The 16189-nt window shown below is 61.0% G+C and overlaps 2 protein-coding genes across 2 annotated transcripts; both read right to left on the bottom strand.

The window, feature by feature from the left end:
• Window positions 1–2306: 2306 nt before the first annotated feature.
• On the bottom strand, window positions 2307–9693 carry LOC130683096 (NUT family member 2G-like). Its single transcript, XM_057499366.1, has 10 exons — window positions 9618–9693; window positions 9110–9316; window positions 7320–7516; window positions 6799–7136; window positions 5831–5959; window positions 5345–5484; window positions 4617–5023; window positions 3986–4102; window positions 2829–3663; window positions 2307–2527 (listed from the first exon to the last, which is right to left on the bottom strand). The coding sequence occupies exons 1-10, from the start codon at window positions 9691–9693 to the stop codon at window positions 2307–2309; spliced, it is 2667 nt and encodes an 888-aa protein (XP_057355349.1).
• Window positions 9694–13321: 3628 nt separating this feature from the next.
• On the bottom strand, window positions 13322–16189 carry LOC130683095 (NUT family member 2B-like). Its single transcript, XM_057499365.1, has 4 exons — window positions 15632–16189; window positions 15001–15117; window positions 13844–14678; window positions 13322–13542 (listed from the first exon to the last, which is right to left on the bottom strand). The coding sequence occupies exons 1-4, from the start codon at window positions 16187–16189 to the stop codon at window positions 13322–13324; spliced, it is 1731 nt and encodes a 576-aa protein (XP_057355348.1).

Below are 16189 nucleotides of genomic sequence, written 5' to 3'. Positions count from 1 at the left end.
GCGCCATGCTCACGGAGGAGGGTGTTCCCGCCACCCTCCACCCGGAGGCGTGGCCGCGGGGAAACCTGCATGCACTCAGCAGGTGCCGTGAAGGGGACACGTAGTGCAGCAGGCCCGCGGAAGAACCCCGAGTGTTTCCCTGGTGGGTCTAGAGCTCTGAGCGAGGAGTGTTCTCTGAGAGTGATTTTTATGTTTTAGGTACTAGTCCACTGTGAGACGTATGTTTTGCAAATGCTTGCTCCCAGTCTGTAACTCGTCTTTCCATCTTGTTAAGGCGATCACTGGCAGAGCAAATGTTTTTACTATCGATGAGGTCTGGCGGGAGGCTCCCGCCAGTCTCTCGGGAGGGCCGCCCCTGGACTCGGGGGCGGGGCGCGAACCTAGGGAGGCAGCCTGCTGCCCGTGAGGCCTGTGAGACAGGACGGCTGCGAGGCGGCCAGCCTGCGGTGCGTGGGCGGCCGAGTGCAGGGTGCGGACTGGGGGTGCGCAGTCCGCAGGCGGCGGAAAGGAGGCTCGGCTCCGATGCCCCGGGACCCTGAAGCCGGGTCCTGCCAGCCGCGGATTCCCGCTGCGCCTCGCGCGTCGCGCGCACGCGCGCCACACGCCCAGGGAGCGGGCTCCGGGCGCGCGGACCAGCGGATCCAACGGCTCCCAGGATCCCTTGCGGCGGACCGCTCGGGCTGCGCGCGAGCTCGCGGGGCGGGGCCAACGGCAGAGCAGCCGGTCGGGGGTCCGTAGCGGCTACCTCGCCCGGCGCGTGAGGGAGCGTGGCTGCCGCGTCCTGGCTGCCGAGGGGCTAGGCGTCTACCTGGGGGCGGGGACACGCGGGCGGCTGCCGGCCTCCAACACCTCGCGGTCTCTCCGCGCGGAGCTGCTGTGGCCCCGGCTGATGACTCAGAAATCAAAGGGGTCATAGCAGATAATTATGGACAGCTATGTGCCAACAAATTGGATGACCTGGAAGAAACGGATAAATTCTTAGAAACATAATCCACCAAAGCCGAATCAAGCTCAAATAGAAAGTCTGAACACACCAAGAACAAATGAGATGGAATCAATTTTTAAAAGCCTCCCCAAACAGCAAAGTTCAAGATGGCATGGCTTCACTGGTGAACTCCACCGAACACTTAAAGAGAAATGTAAAAAGTCCTTAAATGGTTCCAAAAAACTGGATAGGAGGGAGCACTTACAAACTCATTTAGATGACCAGCATTACCTGACACTGAAGCTAGACAGGACAATACAATACAATAAAATTACAGGCCAATATCCCTGATAGGCATAGATGGAAAAATCCTCAACAAAATTGTAGCAAATCAAATTCAACACCACATTAAAAGGATCATACACAATGATCAAGTAAGATTTATTCCTGGGATATGAGGACAGTTCAACATACCCAAATGAATGTGACACACTGAATTAACAAAAGGAAGGAATAGTATAAGCTATCTCAATTGATGCAGAAATGGGACTTGAGAAAATTCAGCACCCCTTGCACGGTACAAACTCTCAACAAATTGGGTGTAGAAGGAATGTACTTCAACACAATAAAGGCATATATGAGAAACCCACAACAAACATTCTCACTGATGAAAAACTGAAATCTTTTCTTCTAACATTAGGCAGAAGGCAAAGGTGCCCACCCTCACTGTTTCTATTCAATAGCACCGAAAGGCCCACTCAGGGGAATTAGGGGAGAAAAAGAAATAAAAGGCATCCAAATCAGAAAAGAAGTAAAACTATCTCTGCTCATGCATGTCATGATCATACATGTAGAAAACCCTAAAGTGTCAACAGCAAAATCTCTTAGAACTCATAAACCAATTCGGCACACTTGCAGAACACAAAATCAACATACAGGAACCAGTCATGTGTCTAAACAAAAGCACCAAATTACTCTGTTCACAGAGGGTCCAGCCCTGGGGGGGAGGCGATGGGACAGCAGTGTGGGCATCGTTGAAATGCAAAGGCCCCGAGGCCAGCCTCTCAGGCCACAGCTACATGGGGCCTCCTACCTCAGTGGAGGAGACGCTTCTGCACAGAAATGCCCCAGAGAGACAAGGTGCCCCCCCTGCCCAATCTCCTTTCTGAGTGCCCCGATTCTCCTCCCAGCCCGATGCCCTCTCTGTGCTGAGGGAAGAGGGACTGTCCACCAGCCCACACATTTCATTCGCCCACCGAGGCCGGAGGATGGGCCTTCTACATCGGTTGTGGAGCCTTTCCCCTCATGACATGCCTTTCCTCTCTGCTCAGCCCACCAGGAGACCCTGATGTCTGAGCATCCCCCAGTGCCCCAGCCCGCTTCAGCGAGAAAGGGAGGGCCCCCCTCTGGACAACTGCTGTCTGCAGGCTCTGTCCAGAAAGTGGGCTGGTGCTGCAGAGGGCACAGGGCCAAAGCAGCGGCCATCCTTAGACGACTGGGGTCCTGTGATGACGCTGTGTCCTGGGGACTCCCAAAAGCGGCCTCCAGGAGAGCAGGGGTGGGGCGGGGGATTTATGGGGGTGGTGGGCTCTCGGGAGCCATCTGGAGAATGCACATGAATGTGGAGGGGGAACGGGGACATCATCGCCTTGGGTCCCGGAGCCCGGGACCTTCTTGCTTTCGGCGCCCCTTCCCATGGAGAAGCCCAGATGCCACCAGGGGCAGAGACCCAGAGCATTTCGTGACAAAACAGGCTTTATTTGCATTTGCATACAAGGCCCAAATGGGCTGAACCCCCCCCACCGCCCCACACCTTTCCCACCACCCTCTTATCCCAACCCCAACCAGCCACCCCCAGGGGACCCGCCCTCCCGCCTCTCCCACCCCTCCCTCCCTGTCCCACAGCAGCCAGGATCAGGACTGGGATGTGGAGGAGCCCGAAGCTGCCCTGGAGGGCCGGCTCCTCCCTCCTGGCTGCAGGGCCGCTTCCTACCCTTCCCTGTGATGAAAGGGTCCCCCCTTCTCTTCTGGGGCTGGGAGGGGCGGCCCAGCCCCAGAGCCAACGCTGGAGCCCCAGCGACCCTGAGGATGGCCCCTGGCAGGGGTGTCTTCCCAGCAGGGGCTGGGCCTGCACGCGGGGCCCGACTGCTGGCCTTGCCAGCTGGAGGGCCAGCGGGGCTGAGGCCCGGCTTGTGGGGAGAGCGGGCCTGGGGTACTCCACGGCGGAGGAGGTCTGAGCCCGGAGTAGGACTCTGGGGCAGTCCCCAGGATGGCAGCGTGTGCTGAGAGGCCAGGAGGAAGGCCAGGCTGGGGAGCTCCTCCTCGCTCTCACTGGGCCTGCCCGTGGGCCCCAGGGGCTCCCGAGCAGGACAGGTCTCTCCCGGAGCAGTGGCGAGTCTGGGCCCCAGGCTGGGGGAAGTGTGGCACCAAGCCTGGGGGGCAGGGGGCCGCCAGCCAGGCTTCATGGGAGGGGGCTCCTGGCGTCCTGGAGAGGCAGCGAAGGCTTTGGGCCCGGACACACCAGCATCTCCTCGGCTGTGCGCCTGGCGCTGCCCGCAACCAGCCTCTGGTGGGAAGGCTTGGTCGCTGGCCCCTACCTGGGGGCCGTGGCTGTGCCTCTGGGGATCCTGGCTGGCCACAGGGCCAGAAGGCCTTGAGTCCGCTCGGGGTGTGCCGTGACTCGGGGGGCCCCGCACACCCTCCTCCTGCTTCAGTTCCAGGAGTCGCTTCTGCTCCAGCTGCGAGGAGGGTGGGCACCGTGAGGCGGCCCGAGAGGGGGAGGCGGTGCCACGCCAACGACAGCCGCTGCGGCTCTCCTGCCAACCTCACCCTCCAGCTTGGTGCCCCGGCCTGCGTCCTCCCTCTCCTCCCCGGCTCCCCACATCCTCTCCCTGCCGTACTCCTGCCCGGCCCCCACCCTCAGAGAGGCCCTCCCTGCCACTTCTGCCATGCAACGCAGGGGGACGGTCAGGAAGGAATCCTGTCCTGGGCTCCCCTGCCCTGGCACACCCGGGGTGCCCCTCTCCAGGCTCACCTGTTTCCTTCCCTTTCCCAGCTCACCTGTGCCAAGGACAGTCCTTCCTCCTGCTGCAGCTCCTCAGCGAGGGCCAAGAGATCCAGCTGGGCTTCCGGGCAGGGCAACTCCGCCAGGAAGCGTGGGTGCAGCACTGCGTCCACCTGGCCCAGAAGGAAGAGGCTGTGAGCATCCTTGGAGGGAATCCCCTGGGCATCCAGAGGACCCGGAGGGCGACGGAAAAGCAGAGACCAGCCCCAGCCTCCACAACAAGGGGCTGTTGGAAAGACGTGGTCACGGTCCCCGACCACAGGCACACATGCACACGCACAACATATACACACGTATATGTGTGCATGCCACACACCCCACACGAGACGTGCACGCAAACATATGCACAGCCACACAAGTATATATACCGGTACCTATGCACACACACAAGCACGCACACCAACACCCCGCACAACCCTGGCTCACCTGGGTTACCCCTGTACAACACGCAGACACACACACACATATACACAGCTACATATGCACACACACACACACACACACGCACACGCCAGAGCTCAGGAATAAGAAACAACTCAATTCCAGCTGCCTGGGCACCACCCCGACCTGGGTGGTAGGAGTGCCGCTCCCCGAAATCCTGTAGCACCCGGGCCAGGGCCAGCCTACCTTGTTGAGAAAGTCTTCCTGGGCACAAAGCTCATTGATGTAGGTCAGGAGACCCGGGTCTGGATAGAGGCCCCCCTCTCCCTGTGGCGGCTTGGAGCTATCTTCCCCACGTTCTCCGCCGGGCAGCCCCTGAGCTGGGCCGCCGGGCCCCAGCAGCCCTTCCATGATCTCCAGGAACTCTGTCACGGCCTCGAGGGGGATCTCCATCGGCGCCTCGGTGTGCGGGCTCCGCCGGCATCGCGGTGGCTGGGCGGTGGCGAGCTGGGCCATGGCGCCGGCCTTCTCGCGGATGCGTGCTGAGGAGGGTGCAGGGAAGGAGTGTGGGTGGCCCGGCCGCACCTCCCCAGCCCTGAGCGTGCTCAGGGAGTACCGAGCTCGGGGACATTCCCGTGGGGGGTCATGGCCAGCTGGTCCGCAGGCACCAAGGTGTGAAAGTGGACACAGGGCCTCTGAGGGCTTCATGCTGGGGTGGCGGGAAGGAGGCCCGCCCTCCTCCCAGCCCCCAGCCCCTTCCAGCACCCTCTGTGGGTCTCTGACCAGGGCAAGGGGGGTGGCCATGTCCTAAACCTGGCCCATTCCCGTCGGGTCCAAGGGAGACCCCACGCTACTGGTGGCATCGAGGTCACTGCCCAATGCCCCCGGGATGAGGAGGACCGTGTTGGGGACCGCGGCCTTCCCAGGCTCCCACTGCCTCTGGCCTTTGGCTCTGGGGGAACACGGTGGCATACCTCGCTTCTGGCCCCGCTCTGGGGTTGAGGGCACCCGAGCAACAGGCCTGAGGGGTGCTGGAGGAGGTACGCCCTGTGCCGCCTTCATCCACTGTGCGTTCTGAAAGTGTCTCGCCTCCTCGGCCTCGAACTCCATGAACCTGGGGCAGGGGAGGCACGGCCCCTTGAGGAGGAGGCCTCCCGGGCCCAGGCAGGGAAGCAGTCAATGGAGAGGTCAGACGGCTAGGTCATGGGGTGTCATGGCCCTGGCCGTGGTGGGGAGGCAGGCTGCCTGGGGCACCCGACCCCATGTACAGCCCCAGGGCCCGAGTCTGAACCCCACCCCCCAATGTCATGAGACCTTCATGTCTAGACAGAAAAGGTCAGGGTCTGGCCAGGTGGGGCTCTGGGGCAGGGGAAAAGAGTAGCCAGCCTCCCAAAGTGGGGGTCGTGCTTCCAGAGGGGTACAGGTCTTCATCCAGCCCTTGGCCCGGGGCCCTGACTCACCTTCCCGCCATCACATAGTAGATGCTGCGCTCTGACTTGCTTAGACAATGCCACTCCTGCATGCCCCGCTGCAGGACCTCCTCCCGGGTCATGGTGGGGTTCTGGCGGGCCAGGGTCCGAAGCACTGGGCTGTAATTTGCCCACTGCGGTCAGTCACCATCTGCAGCCCGGAACCTGCCCACCCCACCTCACACTGTGGAGCCCGCATCCCCAGCACGGAGGACTAAGCCCAGGAGGAGACCGGCAGGGTCTCGGCGGTAGAGGCCAGCCTTCCGGGCCACTGTGGTGCCGCCTGACTCCACAAGCCTCCGCCACGGACTGCGGCCGCCTGTGCCCTCAAACCGCAGCTGCCCACTGTGGCCTGGAGAGCGGGGCTGCTCCTCAAATTGGCCCTTTCCGGCTAACAACGGCAGGCGTCCAATGGGCGAGCACAGGCCACGCCGTCAGACACCCTGCCTGGACAGCCCAAGGCGCGTGCTCTGCAGGCCTCTGAATGCAGTGGAGTGGTGTGTCAGGAGGGGCCCGGCCATGGTGGGGCTGCCCCGCTCTGGGCTCCGAGTGTGCCGCCCCCCTGCACCAGTCCCCCCGCCTCTCCCGGCCTGGACCCTGCACCCAGGAGGGCAGTTGGGCAGAGAGCTGTCTCCTGGGCCCTGGGGTCCCCCGCCTCCCTGAAGGGATGCCCAGGCATCATCCCCTCAGCCCCGTGTTAAAAGGGGACAGAGCCCTGAGAGCGCAGCCTCCAACCCTGGGCCTGCCGGCCAGGGGCCCCACTGTGAGCCCGCAGCGAGCCTGTGGTGAGCATTGCGGCCAGAGGCCGGCTGGCTCACAGGGGCCGCCCGCGAGATGCGGCCTAAAGGATGTCACCACCAGAAGTGACCGCCTCCCGACAACCAGCCCGGTCAGAGCGAGGACGACACGGCCCTTGATCCAGGCTGGACACCGTGGCTTCCCCGTTGGACGACACTCACATGAGGAAGCAGGACAGTGCCTCCGCATCGGGAGTCTGGGGCAGGTGCCTGCGGGCCAGGGGCTTGCAGTGCTGCCAGTGCCGGAACTTTTTGTTCACGCTGGTGCGGTGGCAGGCGTTCCCGGGTGAGGCGGTGGGCTGCGAGCAGGCCGGGCCGCTGTTCCTAGCAGCCCCAGGTGGACGAGGCCTGGCCATCGCTGGGAGCTCGCCAGAGGCCAGCTGGGCAGCTGGCACTGCAGCTCGAGGTGGACGGTGCAGGGACCAGCGTCCATCGCTAGCCTGGGTGCTCCAGGCAGGAGGGGCGGGCAGGATGGTCTTCCCTCCCGAGGCCGCCAGGAACTGGGGCACAGGACACACAGCACCCCCACAGAGGGCCCCAGGAGTGCTCCCATGGAGAGGGGCCCGAGTCACGACAAAGGTCTGAGGCAGGGGAGCCTGCACGGGCCTCTGTTCCGGCCAGACGTGCACAGTGATGTTGCAGGCCCCAGGCCAGCCTGAGCCACAGCTGGCCTGTCCTGCCACCAACGGCGTGCTGGGGAAAGCCGGCAGCACCAGGGTGCTTCCTGGGGGCAACACTGGGCCCAGGAGGTTCGGTGGGTGCTGCTGCCAGGGGGCCCAGTGTGGCGGGCCGAGGACGGGAGGGGCTGACGGCAGCACTGTGAAAGATGACGCGAAGCTGCCAAGGTTGACGGTCCCCTGCGGGCCCGGCACTGGAAACGCTGTCAAGACAGGAGAGGTGCTGAGAGAATCTGTCCTGGGAAGGGTGCCCGGGACTCAGGGGCCGGTCTGCTGGTGGAACCGGGCAGGGCACAGCTGTCCGCAGGGGACAGTCAGGCCCCGACCAGCTGAGACCGTTCCCCTGGAAATGTCTGCCCCACCCGGGTTCCCGGCCCACTCTGCCAAGAAGAGACCTCCCAGCAGGTGCTGCGTTTGTGCCACCAGACCCTGGCCTCATGGCTCTCTCCACACAAGACTTGCAGACACCTGCCTGCGGGGACGACCCCGACCACAGCCCGTGAGCCGCAGGGCACTCATCCCCGAGGTATGGTCCGGGCCCTGGGGCCTTGAGACCCGGCAGTGTCTAAAACACCGGGGCCCACGCCCCTCTGCTTTGCGGTGCCCGTGCCCACATAAATCCCTCTCTTTCTTGCCTGACACAGCACACGAACGCACTTGAAATGTCCCTCTGCACAGGAAAGGCCCCGGGACCCTGACTGACATAACCCATCCAGAACCACCCACAGCACACCCTTAACATGGGCCAGGGTCCCTGCCACCGCTCAGGAGCTCCATTCCCAGGAGAGGGTCAGTGGAGGAGGTCTCGTGTGCCCTGAATTCTGTCACTCGACAACCAGTGTGGGCTGCAGAGCCTGGGAAAGGGCTGGCAATGGAGAGCAGAGGGCAGTCAGGGGAGGATCCCTCCGCTTTGGAAAGGAATCAGCACGTGTAGATGTCCCACGGGACAGGCAACCATACTCCACGTCCACTATCATCCCTGGGTTAGTGACTCGCACACAAGCAAACGCCTCATCTCAAAGGTGAAACGCAAAGCTCAAGTCTGTGAGACACTGGACAGGAGGAAGTGGCTCTGCAGAACTGAGTCTCCTCACAGGGAGAAGGATTCAGGATGACTCAGGAACCCAAGCCCTATCCTGCTGGCGTCACCCAGCTGCCGTGTCCCCGTTGAGCCCAACAACAGCCCACTGCCCAGAGGAGAAGAGCTCTGGCTGGAGGGAGGGCGGGAGGTCGGGGCTCCGGCAGCCAGGGGACGCTGTGGCCTTGCTCGTGGAGAGAACATGTGCCTGCAGACTTGGCCATAGATAGGGCCCCTGGACAATTTTCTGGCTCAGGCCAAGTCTCTCTACCTCTCCTAGCGCACTGTGGGGTCTGGTAAAGTGCAGTTCAGATCCCTTGGGATGACATCGTGGGGCAAGCACTGTGCCCCGGAGGGTGACTCAGGGCTGGGCTTTCCCGGGACACCCTCCACTCTATGCGGCCACTACAGCCTCCCCAAACGCAGGGTCCACGGCGTGTCTCCTTTCTAGAAAGCAGCAGCGTGTGGGCGGCGGTCCCTTCTCCCTGCTCAGGGCGCTTCCCTTGGGTCACCTGACCCACCTCCAGAAGCCACCTCCCCAGGGCTTCCTCAGCTTTCCAGAGCACCCCCCCACCAAGCAGGTGAGATACCCTGGGGCCCAGAGCTCTCTGCCCCCTTGACGGTCTAACCACTGTGCCCGGATAACAGTCACATTTGAATCCCAGGGACCGGTGGGCGGTGGCCCCTGAAACACTGCCACCCAGCCTTCAGGCCTTACCTCCTCCTGAAGTCATCACCACAGGCTGAGATCCGACCGCAGCCGCTTGGCCGTTCCACCTGGGGAACCGAGTCCAGGACCAGAGAGCAGCCTCCTCCACCAACTGCTCAGGATCCCACTCAGCCAGGGCAAGTTTGAATGTAAACAGGCCTAGAATGTAGGGGCCCAAGACACTCTGCAGTGGGGGAGGGGCAGAGGGCAGGCGGGCTGGGGGCACGAGGGAGGGGGAGACATTCCACGGGCACTCTGGCAGGTGGGCAAGAGCACAGGTGCTCTTCCAGCTTCCAGCGCCACACCCTCGGTGGGTGCCTCTCTTGGCCGCTTACAAATCGTTTTTCCGCCTCACAGCACCAAGGTCCTAGCTGATGTTCCCGCTACTTTCATTCTGTGACCATCCACCTAGTTTGCGGCCGGGGCCCCACTGCTTCCTACTGCCCGTCACTGACTTCCACAGAGGCTAGGCTTTCTGAACCCATGGGAACAGGTGCTCTGATGAGCACACAGGTACTCATGGCCACGGGCGGCCCTGCGTTTGAAATGGGGATGTCTGTGCAGCCGCGGCCTGTTCGGGGCACTGTGCCCATCGCGCTTCAGGGAGCAGCCCGTGCGTCCCCAGGGCTGTGTGTGGAGGCCCTGCAGACCCCAGCCAGGCCCCCGTTGTTGGAAAGGCCCATGCCATCAAAGAAAGGCCCTGCGGCCTCCACGTCCAAGACCAGAAATTCCTCCTTCGCGTTTCTTGGAACATCACCCTCCTGTTAAATACGTTTTTTACCTTTTCGATGGTTTTAATGTACTATCTCACACAAGTAAGACCTTCGCATGATTCACAGTCCATTGTAAACACGGAAAGTACAGTGGCGAGACCTCCTTCCACCTCTTTCCCAGCAGCCCAGATCTCTGTCCACCGGGAACCAGTGTCATCTGATTGTGCAGATCTTCTCAGACATGTGCTATGTGGCCAAAGGCAAATGCATTCTCTTCTTATTTTTTAAATGCTTTCAGTTTTCTCTTCTGGTGAAAATTCATTTATGTTCTGATATATTTGCAGATATTTACAGCCTTGCAAGCAAGTCACAGTGAGCTTTATTTAACAGAACTCCTGCTGGGGATTGAAAAAAGAACAACTTGCAGACATCTCCCAGGACTTGGGTTTTTATCATGGGAAACCTTAGATGATTTTCACCAAGGAACTTCATATTCAGAGGGATGATGAAGCAAAGCATGGTACTGAGACACTCACGAGAGGCAGGCTTCCCTCTTGCTTCCTCCACCAATTGTGGACAAGATTCTCCCTCACGGCTTTCATGTGGGATTTGCTTGTTCTTCTCAGGACCACCGACTGGAAAACTGCATTGTGGAAAAACTATCTCGTCCCAATTCCACACCCCTTTTTATATGACTCCATCAGAAAGCCTAGGCTCCAGAAGCAGATAGAATTGTTAGCGCAAATGTGTTTGACAACACCAGCCATGCGAGGGGGAGATGACAGTCCTCTGCACTCTGATTTCTGACCATTCCTGCAGGAAGGCCAGGGGCGGGTGTCTTTCGAGCAAACAAAAATCTCCAGACGTGGGTCTCAGGCCTTAGCGGACAGAGGATCTTCCTCCCAGTCAGGGAGGAGCAGCAGAACGGGGAGATCACGTGTGCACACAAGGTTTTAGTGTGGTAGGTGAAGCTGCGGAGTTGAGACCCGGTACCCACCTTGCAACAGGCTGGACGGGTGTGTGCAGCTTCTGGGAATGCATTAGAAACTCAAGTCCCAAAGTGGCTTCTGCTGCCTGTCTTTTTCATTGCCAGCTCAAGGGCTGCAAAATTCCCTCCGGAAGAGGAGGGGAGTAAAGCTACTCCTACGCTGCCTGCTGTGCAACTTCAGTTGGCCCCTTGGCCCGTGTGGATCCTTGTCAGAGCGCCATGCTCACGGAGGAGGGTGTTCCCGCCACCCTCCACCCGGAGGTGTGGCCGCGGGGAAACCTGCATGCACTCAGCAGGTGCCGTGAAGGGGACACGTAGTGCAGCAGGCCCGCGGAAGAACCCCGAGTGTTTCCCTGGTGGGTCTAGAGCTCTGAGCGAGGAGTGTTCTCTGAGAGTGATTTTTATGTTTTAGGTACTAGTCCACTGTGAGACGTATGTTTTGCAAATGCTTGCTCCCAGTCTGTAACTCGTCTTTCCATCTTGTTAAGGCGATCACTGGCAGAGCAAATGTTTTTACTATCGATGAGGTCTGGCGGGAGGCTCCCGCCAGTCTCTCGGGAGGGCCGCCCCTGGACTCGGGGGCGGGGCGCGAACCTAGGGAGGCAGCCTGCTGCCCGTGAGGCCTGTGAGACAGGACGGCTGCGAGGCGGCCAGCCTGCGGTGCGTGGGCGGCCGAGTGCAGGGTGCGGACTGGGGGTGCGCAGTCCGCAGGCGGCGGAAAGGAGGCTCGGCTCCGATGCCCCGGGACCCTGAAGCCGGGTCCTGCCAGCCGCGGATTCCCGCTGCGCCTCGCGCGTCGCGCGCACGCGCGCCACACGCCCAGGGAGCGGGCTCCGGGCGCGCGGACCAGCGGATCCAACGGCTCCCAGGATCCCTTGCGGCGGACCGCTCGGGCTGCGCGCGAGCTCGCGGGGCGGGGCCAACGGCAGAGCAGCCGGTCGGGGGTCCGTAGCGGCTACCTCGCCCGGCGCGTGAGGGAGCGTGGCTGCCGCGTCCTGGCTGCCGAGGGGCTAGGCGTCTACCTGGGGGCGGGGACACGCGGGCGGCTGCCGGCCTCCAACACCTCGCGGTCTCTCCGCGCGGAGCTGCTGTGGCCCCGGCTGATGACTCAGAAATCAAAGGGGTCATAGCAGATAATTATGGACAGCTATGTGCCAACAAATTGGATGACCTGGAAGAAACGGATAAATTCTTAGAAACATAATCCACCAAAGCCGAATCAAGCTCAAATAGAAAGTCTGAACACACCAAGAACAAATGAGATGGAATCAATTTTTAAAAGCCTCCCCAAACAGCAAAGTTCAAGATGGCATGGCTTCACTGGTGAACTCCACCGAACACTTAAAGAGAAATGTAAAAAGTCCTTAAATGGTTCCAAAAAACTGGATAGGAGGGAGCACTTACAAACTCATTTAGATGACCAGCATTACCTGACACTGAAGCTAGACAGGACAATACAATACAATAAAATTACAGGCCAATATCCCTGATAGGCATAGATGGAAAAATCCTCAACAAAATTGTAGCAAATCAAATTCAACACCACATTAAAAGGATCATACACAATGATCAAGTAAGATTTATTCCTGGGATATGAGGACAGTTCAACATACCCAAATGAATGTGACACACTGAATTAACAAAAGGAAGGAATAGTATAAGCTATTTCAATTGATGCAGAAATGGGACTTGAGAAAATTCAGCACCCCTTGCACGGTACAAACTCTCAACAAATTGGGTGTAGAAGGAATGTACTTCAACACAATAAAGGCATATATGAGAAACCCACAACAAACATTCTCACTGATGAAAAACTGAAATCTTTTCTTCTAACATTAGGCAGAAGGCAAAGGTGCCCACCCTCACTGTTTCTATTCAATAGCACCGAAAGGCCCACTCAGGGGAATTAGGGGAGAAAAAGAAATAAAAGGCATCCAAATCAGAAAAGAAGTAAAACTATCTCTGCTCATGCATGTCATGATCATACATGTAGAAAACCCTAAAGTGTCAACAGCAAAATCTCTTAGAACTCATAAACCAATTCGGCACACTTGCAGAACACAAAATCAACATACAGGAACCAGTCATGTGTCTAAACAAAAGCACCAAATTACTCTGTTCACAGAGGGTCCAGCCCTGGGGGGGAGGCGATGGGACAGCAGTGTGGGCATCGTTGAAATGCAAAGGCCCCGAGGCCAGCCTCTCAGGCCACAGCTACATGGGGCCTCCTACCTCAGTGGAGGAGACGCTTCTGCACAGAAATGCCCCAGAGAGACAAGGTGCCCCCCCTGCCCAATCTCCTTTCTGAGTGCCCCGATTCTCCTCCCAGCCCGATGCCCTCTCTGTGCTGAGGGAAGAGGGACTGTCCACCAGCCCACACATTTCATTCGCCCACCGAGGCCGGAGGATGGGCCTTCTACATCGGTTGTGGAGCCTTTCCCCTCATGACATGCCTTTCCTCTCTGCTCAGCCCACCAGGAGACCCTGATGTCTGAGCATCCCCCAGTGCCCCAGCCCGCTTCAGCGAGAAAGGGAGGGCCCCCCTCTGGACAACTGCTGTCTGCAGGCTCTGTCCAGAAAGTGGGCTGGTGCTGCAGAGGGCACAGGGCCAAAGCAGCGGCCATCCTTAGACGACTGGGGTCCTGTGATGACGCTGTGTCCTGGGGACTCCCAAAAGCGGCCTCCAGGAGAGCAGGGGTGGGGCGGGGGATTTATGGGGGTGGTGGGCTCTCGGGAGCCATCTGGAGAATGCACATGAATGTGGAGGGGGAACGGGGACATCATCGCCTTGGGTCCCGGAGCCCGGGACCTTCTTGCTTTCGGCGCCCCTTCCCATGGAGAAGCCCAGATGCCACCAGGGGCAGAGACCCAGAGCATTTCGTGACAAAACAGGCTTTATTTGCATTTGCATACAAGGCCCAAATGGGCTGAACCCCCCCCACCGCCCCACACCTTTCCCACCACCCTCTTATCCCAACCCCAACCAGCCACCCCCAGGGGACCCGCCCTCCCGCCTCTCCCACCCCTCCCTCCCTGTCCCACAGCAGCCAGGATCAGGACTGGGATGTGGAGGAGCCCGAAGCTGCCCTGGAGGGCCGGCTCCTCCCTCCTGGCTGCAGGGCCGCTTCCTACCCTTCCCTGTGATGAAAGGGTCCCCCCTTCTCTTCTGGGGCTGGGAGGGGCGGCCCAGCCCCAGAGCCAACGCTGGAGCCCCAGCGACCCTGAGGATGGCCCCTGGCAGGGGTGTCTTCCCAGCAGGGGCTGGGCCTGCACGCGGGGCCCGACTGCTGGCCTTGCCAGCTGGAGGGCCAGCGGGGCTGAGGCCCGGCTTGTGGGGAGAGCGGGCCTGGGGTACTCCACGGCGGAGGAGGTCTGAGCCCGGAGTAGGACTCTGGGGCAGTCCCCAGGATGGCAGCGTGTGCTGAGAGGCCAGGAGGAAGGCCAGGCTGGGGAGCTCCTCCTCGCTCTCACTGGGCCTGCCCGTGGGCCCCAGGGGCTCCCGAGCAGGACAGGTCTCTCCCGGAGCAGTGGCGAGTCTGGGCCCCAGGCTGGGGGAAGTGTGGCACCAAGCCTGGGGGGCAGGGGGCCGCCAGCCAGGCTTCATGGGAGGGGGCTCCTGGCGTCCTGGAGAGGCAGCGAAGGCTTTGGGCCCGGACACACCAGCATCTCCTCGGCTGTGCGCCTGGCGCTGCCCGCAACCAGCCTCTGGTGGGAAGGCTTGGTCGCTGGCCCCTACCTGGGGGCCGTGGCTGTGCCTCTGGGGATCCTGGCTGGCCACAGGGCCAGAAGGCCTTGAGTCCGCTCGGGGTGTGCCGTGACTCGGGGGGCCCCGCACACCCTCCTCCTGCTTCAGTTCCAGGAGTCGCTTCTGCTCCAGCTGCGAGGAGGGTGGGCACCGTGAGGCGGCCCGAGAGGGGGAGGCGGTGCCACGCCAACGACAGCCGCTGCGGCTCTCCTGCCAACCTCACCCTCCAGCTTGGTGCCCCGGCCTGCGTCCTCCCTCTCCTCCCCGGCTCCCCACATCCTCTCCCTGCCGTACTCCTGCCCGGCCCCCACCCTCAGAGAGGCCCTCCCTGCCACTTCTGCCATGCAACGCAGGGGGACGGTCAGGAAGGAATCCTGTCCTGGGCTCCCCTGCCCTGGCACACCCGGGGTGCCCCTCTCCAGGCTCACCTGTTTCCTTCCCTTTCCCAGCTCACCTGTGCCAAGGACAGTCCTTCCTCCTGCTGCAGCTCCTCAGCGAGGGCCAAGAGATCCAGCTGGGCTTCCGGGCAGGGCAACTCCGCCAGGAAGCGTGGGTGCAGCACTGCGTCCACCTGGCCCAGAAGGAAGAGGCTGTGAGCATCCTTGGAGGGAATCCCCTGGGCATCCAGAGGACCCGGAGGGCGACGGAAAAGCAGAGACCAGCCCCAGCCTCCACAACAAGGGGCTGTTGGAAAGACGTGGTCACGGTCCCCGACCACAGGCACACATGCACACGCACAACATATACACACGTATATGTGTGCATGCCACACACCCCACACGAGACGTGCACGCAAACATATGCACAGCCACACAAGTATATATACCGGTACCTATGCACACACACAAGCACGCACACCAACACCCCGCACAACCCTGGCTCACCTGGGTTACCCCTGTACAACACGCAGACACACACACACATATACACAGCTACATATGCACACACACACACACACACACGCACACGCCAGAGCTCAGGAATAAGAAACAACTCAATTCCAGCTGCCTGGGCACCACCCCGACCTGGGTGGTAGGAGTGCCGCTCCCCGAAATCCTGTAGCACCCGGGCCAGGGCCAGCCTACCTTGTTGAGAAAGTCTTCCTGGGCACAAAGCTCATTGATGTAGGTCAGGAGACCCGGGTCTGGATAGAGGCCCCCCTCTCCCTGTGGCGGCTTGGAGCTATCTTCCCCACGTTCTCCGCCGGGCAGCCCCTGAGCTGGGCCGCCGGGCCCCAGCAGCCCTTCCATGATCTCCAGGAACTCTGTCACTGCCTCGAGGGGGATCTCCATCGGCGCCTCGGTGTGCGGGCTCCGCCGGCATCGCGGTGGCTGGGCGGTGGCGAGCTGGGCCATGGCGCCGGCCTTCTCGCGGATGCGTGCTGAGGAGGGTGCAGGGAAGGAGTGTGGGTGGCCCGGCCGCACCTCCCCAGCCCTGAGCGTGCTCAGGGAGTACCGAGCTCGGGGACATTCCCGTGGGGGGTCATGGCCAGCTGGTCCGCAGGCACCAAGGTGTGGAAGTGGACACAGGGCCTCTGAGGGCTTCATGCTGGGGTGGCGGGAAGGAGGCCCGCCCTCCTCCCAGCCCCCAGCCCCTTCCAGCACCCTCTGTGGGTCTCTGACCAGGGCAAGGGGGGTGGCCAT

This window comes from Manis pentadactyla, chromosome 3 (genome assembly GCF_030020395.1).
Source record: "Manis pentadactyla isolate mManPen7 chromosome 3, mManPen7.hap1, whole genome shotgun sequence".
NCBI lineage: Eukaryota > Metazoa > Chordata > Mammalia > Pholidota > Manidae > Manis > Manis pentadactyla.
Note: the sequence above shows the minus strand (reverse complement) of the source record. Positions and strands in the feature narration are given on the sequence as shown.